The following is a 12,434-nucleotide window of genomic DNA, read 5'->3' as shown; positions in this document are numbered from 1 at the left end:
AAACTGACTCCTGTACGTCAATGGGGCCATTCACACGACCGTTATATCAACGGAGCGTGTGAAGGGTCTGTGAAAAAAATAGGACATGTCCTATTTTTTTGCACTTCATTTATCCCTCCATAGACTCTAGTCTATGAAGGATGGGTGATAACGCTTCCTGCACGGGATGCACCTTGATGCACCTCAGATGTGAAAAACTGCAGCTTTTCACGTCCGAGGTTGGCTACGTTCATCCGAATCTAGCCTAAGTATTTGTATACAAACCCAAAATTTGTTGGCGCACCTTAGACAAAGGAATTGATTTCCGTAGTTAATCGATAGAAAAAGATAAGAGGTAGATGGCAGGAAGGTTGTCTTTAGTTGTAATCCAGGTAGATGTTTAACGGTCTGTTGTAGGAGGGGAGTGTAGTTTAACCCCTTCCCGACATCCGCCGTATATATACGGCGCTGTCGGGCAGGGCTTCCCGCAAAGCGCAGTACTTTTACGTCGCGGTGATAGTGCGGGCTCAGGAGCTGAGCCCGCACCATCACCGCCGGGTGCCAGCTGTTTGTTACAGCTGGCACCCTGATATAACGGCCAAGACTGGAGCTAGCCTCCGATCTGGCCGATTTTAACCCCTCAGATGCTGCGTTCAATAGAGATCGCAGCATGTGAGGGATTTTTAGCCACCGGCACCCCAGCAACGTGATCGCTGGGTTGCCGGTGGCTGCAACGGCAACCGGAGGCCTAATACTGGCCTCCTGGTCTGCCAGCAATGGAAGCCTCCTATGCCCCGTTCGGAGGCGGGGCCTAAAAGGGCTCTGGTACCATCGGCAAGATGGCGCCAGGTCAGATTCTGAGCCGGCGTCATCTGCTGTGGGTGCCCGCTGTATGTTACAGTGGATGCTCCGATTCCTGCCATTAACCCCTTAGATACAGCGATCTTAGTAGTTTGTAGCAAATCGGCTGCCATGCGATGGCAAGGCTGCCGACTGCTACTATGGCAACAGGAGGCCTAACAATGGCGTCCTGTCTGCCATTACGGACGCAGATTAGGCCCCGACCGGAGGCGGAGTCTGATCGACTTCATGTCAGTGAACAACTGACAGTTCAAATACATTGCTCTACATAGGTAGTGCAATGTATTAGAACAGGGGCCTCAAGCACGCGGCCCGCAGGCCACATGCGGTCCCTGGGGCTGTCATCTGCGGCCCGCGGGACACAGAGCCGCTAGACTCTGGAATTCCCTGACATCGCTGTCCACATATGAACAGCGATGTCCCCAGAGCCGGAGTCCTGTGCAGAGCGCTAGTATCGGCTATGCTCTGGGACTCTGTGGAAATCCCTGACATCGCTGTCCATATATGGACAGTGTGTCAGGGTCTTCCCCAGAGCGGAGTCCCGAGCAGAGCGCTAGTACAGGCTCTGCTCCGGGACTCTATGGAATTCCCCAGAGCAGGAGTCCCAGTGATGTCAGGACCACAGCTGGAGTCCCAGGAAGAGCCTACTAGCGCTCTTCCCGGGACTTCAGCTCTGGGGTTGCCCCTGACATCTCTGTCCATATATGGACAGTGATGTCAGGAGCAGAGCTGGAATCCCAGGCAGAGTGCTAGAAGCGGCTCTGCTCTGGAACTCCCACTCTGGGCAAGCCCCTGACATCACTGCGGCAGCATCCGCGGAGGGCACTGCGGCAGCATCCACAGTAATCTATAGTAATATAGTGTTATAGTAGTTCAAATAAGTAATTTATTAACAATAATTTTTGTGTTGTATCAAATTTGAAAGTAATGCGGCCCGTCAACTTCCCATTTTTTCTATATGCGGCCCACTTACCCTGCCGAGTTTGAGACCCCTGTATTAGAACATCAATCAAACAGTTGGACCTTTTAAGTCCCCTAGTGGGACTAAAGACAAGTGTACGAAAAAAAAAGGAACAAAAAAAGTTGAAAAAAATTAAATGTTTCAAGTAAAAATAAAACGCAATCGCCCTTTTTCCCTTATCAAGTAATTTATTATTGAAAAAGAAATAAACAATACATATTTGGTATCGCCGTGTCTGTAACGACCTGACCTATAAAAATATTTTGTCCCGCGCAGTAAATGCCGTAAAAAAACAAAAAAAAAACCCCTAGAAAATACTGCCACAATTGCTGTTTTTTTGGTCACTTTGTCTTCCAAAAATTTCAACAAAGTGATCAAAAAGTCGCATTTATCCAAAAATGGTACCTATAAAAACTATAGCTCGTCTCACAAAAAAGAAGCCCTCATATAGCTCTGTCGACTAAAAAAATTAAGTTATGGCTCTTACAACATGGCGACAGAATAAATACATTATTTTTACAAAATTAATTTTATTGTACAAAAAGTTGTGAAACATAAAAAAGTGCTATAAATTTTGTATTGCCGGAATCGTACTGACCCGCAGAATAAAGTAAACATGTAATTTTATAACACATGGGGAAGGCTGTATAAAAATAAATAAATAACTATGGCAGAATTGCTGTTTTTTGATCACCTTGCCTCCTAAAAAAAAAAAGATAAAAAGTGATCAAAAAGTCGCATGTACCCCAAAATGGTACCAATAATAACTAAAGCTCGTCTTGCAAAAAAACAGCCCTCATACCACTACGTCTATGAAAAAATAAAATAAGTTAAGGCTCCAATAATTCAGGAAAGAAAAATATGCAGTTGTGCAGGCCCAAGGGGAACACTTCTTCTGTTCCAAGTGGCGATTTATCAAGGCCCTAAAATTAGGGAACCAGGAAGGGGAGGGCCCGAACATATCGCTGGAAGCAAGGGTGTGCGTATTATACCACGACAACACTTCCCAGCAAAATTCCCCAAACTGCAAAGGTGTGGAGTGTGGACCGAAAGGGGATAAGAAAGGACGTAGTTTATCAGTGTGACGCTGGCCAGTGCATAAAGGATTGCTTCACAGCGTAACAAATATTTATGGATTATTTTATTGTTTACCCCATTATTATGCCACCTGACCATGCCCCTGATGTACTCTGCCCAGCTTACATATATGGCATCACCATACCCGGGAGAACCCTTTTTTTTTTTTTTTTTTTTTTAAATTCTTTATTTTGTTGACCAAAGAGATCCATTTTATAACATACAGGGTACATAAGACAAAGCATTGCATATTTAAAGTACAGAATCCAACAGTAAGTGTAAACACTGCATATATACATTGTTATACACCGGTGGATATCGCTATCATTCCCTTATAGGGAAGCTGATCTGAGTGAAGAAAGGAGGGCAAGAAAGAGAGCTCAAACCTCCAAATTGGGGCTTGAACGGAGTTCCCAAACTGAAGGGCGAAGAAAGGAATGGTAGAGGAATGTGGCTCTCGTATAATGTCTTTATAGGAGTCTGAGTGGGAGAACCCTTTTAACAATTTTTGGGGTGTCTCCAGTGGCACAAGCTGGGCATGACATATTTCCCATTGAAATGTCACATCTAGAGAAAAATTTTCATTTATACTTTGCACCATCCGCAGCGCAATCATCTATGGAAAAGACCTGTGGGGTGAAAATGCTCACTACACCCCTTAATAAATGCCTTGAGGGGTGTAGTTTCCAAAATGGGGTCACTTCTCAGTGGTTTCTTTTATTATTTCACATCAGAGCCTTTGCATGGTGCTCTTTCACTCCTGAGCCCTGTCGATAGTCCAGGCAAAAGATTAGGGCCACATGTAGGGTGTTTCTAAAACCGGGAAACACCACATAATAATTAGAGAGCTGTCTTGTTAGGGTATGTTCACACACTTAACAAAAACGTCTGAAAATACAGAGCTGTTTTCAAGGGAAAACCGCTCCTGGTTTTCAGACGTTTTTTAAGCAAACTCTCTTTTCTCGCGGTGTTTTATGGCCGTTTTTGGAGCTGTTTTTCTATTGAATCAATGAAAAACTGCTCCAAAAACGGCTCAAGAAGTGACATGCACTTTTTATGGGGCTTTTATTATGCGGCGTTTCTTTGAAAATGAGGCGTAAAAAAACGCCTCGTCGGAACACAACACCGTCCTGTTCCAACGGGGTGTTTTTTTACGCCTCTTTTTCACACAAAAAATGGATTAAAAATGAATTTCTGCAAAAAAAAGGAAATTTGTACATTTCACCTCTACATTGCTTTAATTCCTGTGAAACTTCAAAACAGTATTTAGAAAGTTTCTTAACCGTTTAGAATATTTTGAGGGGTGACATTTTTAAAAAGGAGTGACTTATTGGGGGCTTTCTAATATATAAGGCCCTCAATGCCACTTTACAACTGAACTGGTCACTGAAAAAATAGCCTTTTGAAATTTTCTTGAAAATGTGAGAGATTGCTGCTAAAGTTCTAAGCCTTGTAACGTCCTAGAAAAATAAAACTATATTCAAATATGATGCCCATCTAAAGTAAACCTATGGGGGATGTTAATTAGCAACAATTTTGTTTGGTATAACTGCCTGTCTTACAAGCAGATACATTTAAATTTAGAAAAATGCTAAATTTTTTCACAATGAAATACTGAATGTATCGCTCTAATTTTGCCAGTAACATAAAGTCCAATGTGTCCTGAGAAAACAATCCCAGATTTGGTTGGATAGGTGAAAGTAATCCGAAGTTATTACCACATAAAGTAAAACATGTCAGATTTGAAAAATGAGGCTCTGTCAGGAAGGTCAAAAGTGGCCAAAGCGGGAAGGGGTTAAAGTGTAGAGCTTAGATAATTGGTTGGGGATCTTGACCCCCAGAATGTGGCTGCCAACAAAACGGAAAGGTTTGCGAAAGATAAACCGCGTCCATGAATGGTTAATCGATATGAAGTGCCTCAGTTTTACCATAATTAACTTGGAAATCACTAACTTTTCCGTATCTTTCAAATTTCTGAATCGTGCGAGAGAAATGCGTGGGTTGGTGATAAACAGAAGCAGATCGTCGCCATAGAGCGCCAACTGTGTATTGACCCAGAGTGATACCCTGTATGTTTGGATTCCTCCTCAATCCCCCCCGCAGGATGTTTCATCACAAGGGTGTATAGCAGAGGGAAAAGGAGGCATCCCTACCTAGTCCCATTGTAAACTAGCAGTGTCAGACAACATACAGTTTACCCTCACCCAAGCCAATGGTTCCCTATATTAAGCTATGATCCTGTCATGAGGCGAGGGCCATCACCAAGGCCCAATGCACTCAATCAAATGCTTTTTAAGCATCAATGGATAGCAGACATCAGGTAGGTATTTTCCTTTCTTGTTCAAGCCACATTAGAAGCAAGGTAAATTAAAAAGTATTTATAAAATAAATATATGATTGAAACTATCAGGTATAGGGTTTTTCCCAGATGGTGCCACCATAATAGCAAGCTCAACCTCCTCTGGTAAATCCTTCTTTATGGTCTCCCTCACCTTCTGAGAAATTCTGGGTAATGCCGTATACGAGATGTAGCCAAGATGACTTTAGCCTGTAAATCTACTGGGGCCATGTCCTGCATCGGCCACTAACATTATAGAGGGCAGCAAAATCGCAACGGAACTCCCTAGCGATTTAGAGTTGGGTCAAAGATCTCCGTGTCTGCAGGGGTTTGCAGCTTGTGATTTGCTGGTTTTAATTTCCTTAGATCCCTTAATGTTGCCATATCCCCAATCGATGTAATATATAAAATTTTACATTGTACGTTGGCTGTGTCATCAAGAAAAGACTGTTATTTTAGCTTTGTATCCTATGACTTCATCCTGTACTTCTGTCATGTAATATGAGTCAGATATTCCTAATTGACTGGTAACCATAGTTACTCACAGACACTTGTAACAGGATCTGCTTTTTATCAACTTCTACAAAGAGACCCTTTATGGCTGGACCAGTGCCATCATGGTGTCACCGATCGAGTCTTTGAGGCATATGGGACCGTGCAATAACACCTTGGACTTTATGGATTAGTCAAAAGTCCAAGATATCTAGGCAAAAAAAACAAATGATTAAAGCCCTTGTGAGACGAGTGAATAATGAAATCAGTCTGGAAGAGTTTTTTTTTTTTTGTTTCATAAAAGTACAGTATTTGGATAGACCTCTTGGCACAGGCATGAAATCTACATGAATGCGGAGCAGACCCTGCCAGTGACATGTGTCTTAATATCATTTCTGTATTTTTCTAGTGATTTCAGACTTTGTTTTCGCACGTTTAGAAGACTTTTGCCTCCCACCACCTTCTGTCATCTTCTTTATGTCTTACAGTAGCATAGCATATGGGCATCAGTAGCTGATGATGTGTAAGAGGTCTGCACCCTGGAAGTAACCGTACAAATCGTTGTGTACGTCTCATGTATTGCCAAGGGTAGTCATAGACAATGGGCCATGTTGCAACGATATAACAAATTCTTCGGGGCTCTCTCTTCGTAGGGGGTGAAGGTCTGGCTTGCTGCAATTTAGGGCAAATGTTTTCCTTTTTAAGGGGTACATGTCACCAGGTTTTACCCTTCTATAGCACATGTAAACACTTTTGTAAACTTATGGCTATTTTTTCCCAGTAGCGCTTGATACCTTATTATAAAATGAAGTTCCAAACTCTCCCACACCGTGTGCTAACTAGGCCTGAAGTGTCCGCTGGGTGTATACAAAGCAACCGAAGTGTCTGGCTTACCCAGGATATCTTTCTGTGATTGCGATTTTGGAGAAGCCTGTGGATGATGTAGGAGGTATCCTCCACTCCAATAAGTAAAGACGTCCATCGCAGCCAGGCTCCTACTGTTGATCACACAGGCATAGATTCTCTTCGAAACCGGACAAATTTTAGGTCACAAAATACATTCGATAAAAATTGGCAGAAACATGGACAAGCAATCGGTTACTCTTCTGTACGTCGGGGCGATATCATCACCTACGTTACTTTCAGTCAATGTAGAAGGGTCTAAGAACATATAGAAAATTTGGCTGAATTTTTTTTTAACATGGCAGATCAAAATTTCAGCAGATTATTCGTTAATGACTATTTTTTTTTTTAATGCCGCGAAAATCAGCGTTTTCGCTCGTGCGTGTGTATGGTAAGCTTAAGTCCGTTTCTAGCCCTCAACCTGAACATCTCTCCTCCAGGCAGCTTGTTTCTTTAAAGAATAAACAAATATTAATGACTTAAGAGCTTATTTCCGTACACCAAGTACAGTTCCGGTCTGTGGGTGCTTGGTTAATTATTTTATTTTTTTTTTCTTCTCTTCAGCTCTCCCCTTCCAAGTTAGAGACTGTAAATAATATCCTGATTCATATACCTAGTCTGATCCTTTTTTTTTTTTTTTTTTTAAATTCTTCCCTTCTCTTGGAATGTGGCATGAACTCCACCCATCAAAAAGAGCTAAATCATATGGAATCTAGCCAAGCCCCCAACAGCAACCATAGGCAAATTGGTGACAGATGAACATTTGGCCCACCTACTCTGAAGCAGCATGATGGAGTCAGAGGTCCTAAACTCTGGAGCATCCCTAAACCCAAAGGATTTCTTAAGTGTAATTTACATGAAAAACATATAGCTGTCAGTTATAGATAAAGAAATAAACCTCCTATAATCTATCTTCCTTGCTTCACAGTTGGCAAATTCTCCTTTCAGGCTGTATCTGAGCACCGTCCTATTATGTAGTATATTTATCCTCCGTACAAAGGTGTTTTAAGATGGTTTTTATAGAGATTTACTGGATATTGATACTAATTCTGCCTCCTAGCCTAGATAATGATTTTCCAGGTTTGGATATGTTCACACTGCATATTTTTAGCCGTTTTTCGGCCTGTGAACTCCAGGAAAAACGACTCAAAATACGGAGGCTGAACACCTCCAAACATCTGCCCATTGATTTCAATTGGAAAAAAAACGCGTTCCGTTCCCACAGGCGTTTTTTTACGCGCCCGTTTTTAAAAACAGTGTGAAAAAAACGCCCCCCTTAAAAAAGAAGTGCAAGTCACTACTTGAGCCGTTTTTGGAGCCATTTTTCATTGTCTCAATAGAGAAAACCGCTCCAAAAACGCTTGATGCTTTAAAAACGGCTGAAAATCAGAGGCTGTCTTGAAAACCGCTCCTATCTTGAAGGATAATTTTTATATTTATTTTTTCTTTTTTTAATATGTATATTATATGTGTGTGTGTGTGTGTGTGTGTGTGTGTGTGTGTGTGTGTGTGTGTGTGTGTGTGTGTGTTAACTCTCTTTTTCATTATTTGCCGGACAAATATTGTCAGATCAGATATTACATGGCAGTTATTCAGATGAATTGCTGTCCATGTAGTTCGTGGACAGCTTGAGTCCTCCAGTTATGGCTCATATAAGGCCTCTTGCACACGACCATTGCTGTGTGCGCGGTCCGTGATTACGGCACAGACGGGCCACGGAGTATCACCCGCGGGCTGCCCGCAATCACGGACCGTGTGCACACAAGATGTGCATTGACTTAAAGGAGCCCAGACCACAATTGCGGTCCATAAAAGGACTTGTCCTATTTTTGCCCGGTTTCCCGGATTCCTCAATAGACTCAAGTCTAAGGGATCCGTGAAAACAGGTCCCACATGGGTGCAAATCCGCCGTGAAAAATTGGCGTTTTTCATGGCCGATTTGACACCCGGTCGTGTGAATATAGCCAGTATAATAACAGTTTTTCATTGTATGAATCAATAAAGGCCTTAGGCTGTGTTCACATAATGCGTTTTTTAGTATTTGTGTTTTGCGTTTTTTTTGTTATGTTCGATAAACTCCCATGTCTCCCAATGGTAGTTCATCAACCAAAACCAAAACTGCATGCTTAAAACGCAACAAAAACGGACCATTTGAACCCAGCCTTAAGACCTTTCATTCAAAAGGGAGCTCTGATGAGCTTAACCCCTTTGGGCCGCAGCCAGTTTTAAATTTTTATTTAAGGCTGGGTTCACACGACCATGTTACGTCCGTAATGTACGGAACGTATTTCGGCCGGAAGACCCGGACCGAACACAGTGCAGGGAGCTGGGCTCCTAGCATCATAGTGATGTACGATGCTAGGAGATCCCTGCCTCTGCGTGGAACTACTGTCCCGTACTGTAATCATGATTACAGTACGGGACAGTTGTCCTGCAGCAAGGCAGGGACTCCTAGCATCGTACATCACTATGATGCTAGGAGCCCGCCTCCCTGCACTGTGTTCGGTCCGGGTCTTCCGGCCGAAATACGTTCCGTACATTACGGACGTAACATGGTCGTGTGAACCCAGCCTTAGTCTTCCTCTTCTTTTTTTTTTTTTTTTTTTTTTTTATTCCCGTTTTCCAAGAGCCATAACTTTTTTTTTTTGTTGACATAGCCGTGTGAGGCTTGATTTTTCTAGGTGCAGTGGTATTTTTTAATGGCACCATATAATGTATTTAAAAACGTTATTAACAATTCTACCATAGTTTTTTGTTTCTACGATGTTCCCTATGGGGTATAAATTGCATCTTATTTTTCTGCGGTTCAGCACAACTACAGCAATTTTTAGTCTATTTTTACAAAATAAAAACACTTTAAGGTGTTTTGTGTCGCCATATTCTGAGATCTATAGCCTTTTTTTTATTTTTGTGTCGATGGAGCTGTGTGAGGGCTTGTTTTTTTTTTTTTGCGGGATGCGCAGAAATTTTTAATGATACCATTTTAGGGTATATCACTTTTTATTCAATATTATTTGGGAGGTGAGGTGACCAAAAAACAGCAATTCAGCTGGCACAAAGCCCTGACCTAAACCCAATTGTATACCTTTGGGATGAATAGGAATGCCGATTTGTAAGCCAGACCTCCTCGTCTAACATAAGCGTCTCACCTCACAAATGCGATTTTGGCTGAAAGGGCACAAATTCCCGCAGACACACTTCAAAATCTTGTGAAAAGAGTGAAGGCTGCTATAGCCGCAAAAGGTGGCCAACTCCATATAAAATACCCATGGTTTTGGGATGGGATGTCTTAGAATTTCATATTGTTGTGATTGTCAGGTGTCCACATACTTTCAGCCAAAAGCCTTTTAACATTATACAGGAATTTTAGGAAAGCGCTTTACCTTTCAGAGTTAAAGATTTGTAACTATGTCCTTATTTGCTGCTATGTATTGCCTGAAAATGCATGTAACCTATTTTAATGCTCTGATTTTTGGCCTTTGGCAACCATACGAGAGCGGAACCTCCATTATAAAATTCCAGATAAAAGGTAAACCTTAGGGTATGTGCACACGTGAACTGTCTTTTACGTCTGAAAAGACAGACTGTTTTCAGGAGAAAACAGCTGCCTCGTTTCAGACGTAAAAGCTCCTCCTCACATTATGCGAGGCGTCTGTGACGCTCGTAAATTTTGAGCTGCTCTTCATTGACTTCAATGAAGAACGGCTCAAATTACGTTGCAAAGAAGTGTCCTGCGCTTCTTTGCCGAGGCAGTCATTTTACGCCTCGTCGTTTGACAGCTGTCAAACGACGACGCGTAAATGACAGGTCGTCTGCACAGTACGCCGGCAAACCCATTCAAATGAATGGGCAGATATTTGCTGACGTATTGAGCCCTATTTTCAGGCGTAAATCGAGGCATAATACGCCTCGTTTACGTCTGAAAATAGGTTGTGTGAACCCAGCCTAATAATCAAACCTTTATACTACTTTCCTGCCATCTGTATCATCAGATGTCTCAATTGTTGGTAAACTAGGTGATATTAGAAAATAAAGATCTCCTGTAGGATATGCAGATATAGGTCATGTGCAAACTCACATTTTGTAGTTTGTGTTTTTTTTCGTAATGGAAAGAGAAATTTTATTTCAACAGATTTAAAATTTATCCGCTTCTTATCTATTTCTAATCTTCTATAATATTCTTTCTTTGTTGTCATTTTGTTCTTCTTGTTTTGTTGGTCTATGGGAAAAATAGATACAAAATGTGTCGTTTTTTTTTTGTTTTTTTTTGTCTTTTTTGTTGACTTTTTTTCTATTTTTAACATGACTCGTATCTCGGCATTATCCAGGCTTTTGTGTTCTAATTTTCAAAAATGAATGAGAAGAACATTAAAAAAAATATCCTCCTACAATTCTTTTAGGTCCAATAAAGGCTGAAACTGGATGAGAACAGCAGTGTCTGTATTCTCTTTACATTTGATGTATTTAAGTGATTTTTTTAAACTTAATATATTCTTCTCTTCTCTACACATGGCTAAATGTTTTTTTTTTCTCTTCCCCTGCAGCTTTGTCGTCCGCAAAAAGGAAATTTGCTAGTTCATTGAATGAATTTAAATTCAGATGCATTGGTGATGCGGAAACTGATGATGAAATCTGCATTGGTAAGAACCTTGTGTATGTGATGTCTACCTCCCCATTCCTCTGACACAACTGCTGTCCATGGTGTCTATTCTGCGCTCTAGTGGCCCATACTAAAAATATTTCTTCTTGGATTACTACTACTATTTCATTAATGTCACTGTCCAACATTCCAAATATAATTTCCATGTGGTTCTCGTACTGAAAATGTGATGTCTGATTTGGCATCTTCAGCATTACATGGTTTTTCTCAAACATGCTCTGTGGTTGCTCTTCGTAATATTCCCTTTTGGCTTATCTGGAGCCAAGTGTTTATTCACCCTGCTGTGCTCCGTTCTAAGGCTCTGTTCACATTGCATTTGAACCTTACGTTTGGTGCGTACTCCGGAAAAATCTTTCAGCGTATGTGCTGAATATGAAGCCTTTCCTAACTCTATCCATCTAGCCATCCATCTAGCCCATAGGGGGTCGACCCGTTCAGCATATGCGAAACGTGTACACAGCTAAACGGTCCCTTTTTTGTAGTTTCACGCGCTAAAAAGTAAAAACCACACGAGGAGCACATAGCACATTATCCAGCTTGAAGCCGTGGCAAGGTACGTGATAATTTATGCTGACCTGGTTGTGTTGTGCTGGGAGTACAACATCCAATAGTGTTCCTATGTGGTGAGACTGCAGCCAGGCTCCAATCTGTGAACTTGTGTCCAATAATAAATGAACATATAGGAAATTGAAAGCATTCGGATAGTTCCCTTGGCGTGGCCTGTTCAACTTATTTCTAAACTTTAAATACTTTATTTACAATCTGTCTAAAGCGATGCGTTTCGAAGCTGGACTGGCTTCCGCCTCAAACAAAACAAATCTATAAAACCGCTACCCCGAGTAGGGGATAGTTTAGGTAAAAAACTGCCAAAGTAAAGCATCACAGGTCAAAGCATCGCTAGGTTAAAGGTCACACTGGGTGCGTTTAAAAAAAACAAAAAAAAAAAACACTCGTTGCAAAAATATTATACTTTATCAATGAAATGAAAGTCAATTAAAAAGACTGCTATGGTCCGTGGAAGCAATGTAGCTTTTAGGAAGCGTAATGGGTATGTTTTAAAAAATGTTTTCTTAAAAAGCATATTTGCTTGACAAATTTTTGTGTAGCTCCAGTGTGCCATCTGGGGGTGATTGCTAGGGTTCATTAATGGTGAGCTGGGAATA

General features: G+C 41.4%; 1 protein-coding gene across 1 annotated transcript in view; it reads left to right on the top strand.

Moving 5' to 3' along the window:
• Nucleotides 1–12,434, top strand: part of ARHGAP26 (Rho GTPase activating protein 26) — a 467,460-nt gene that overhangs the window by 93,262 nt on the left and 361,764 nt on the right. Inside the window, exon 2 of the mRNA XM_075856546.1 lies at nucleotides 11,156–11,251. Coding sequence (XP_075712661.1) covers nucleotides 11,156–11,251 — 96 coding nt within the window. The remainder of the gene's footprint in view (nucleotides 1–11,155; nucleotides 11,252–12,434) is intronic.

Source organism: Rhinoderma darwinii, chromosome 3, assembly GCF_050947455.1.
Source record: "Rhinoderma darwinii isolate aRhiDar2 chromosome 3, aRhiDar2.hap1, whole genome shotgun sequence".
In the NCBI taxonomy this organism is placed as follows: Eukaryota; Metazoa; Chordata; class Amphibia; order Anura; family Rhinodermatidae; genus Rhinoderma; species Rhinoderma darwinii.
The sequence above is the reverse complement of the archived record's forward strand: the minus strand, read 5'-3'. Positions and strand labels throughout refer to the sequence as shown.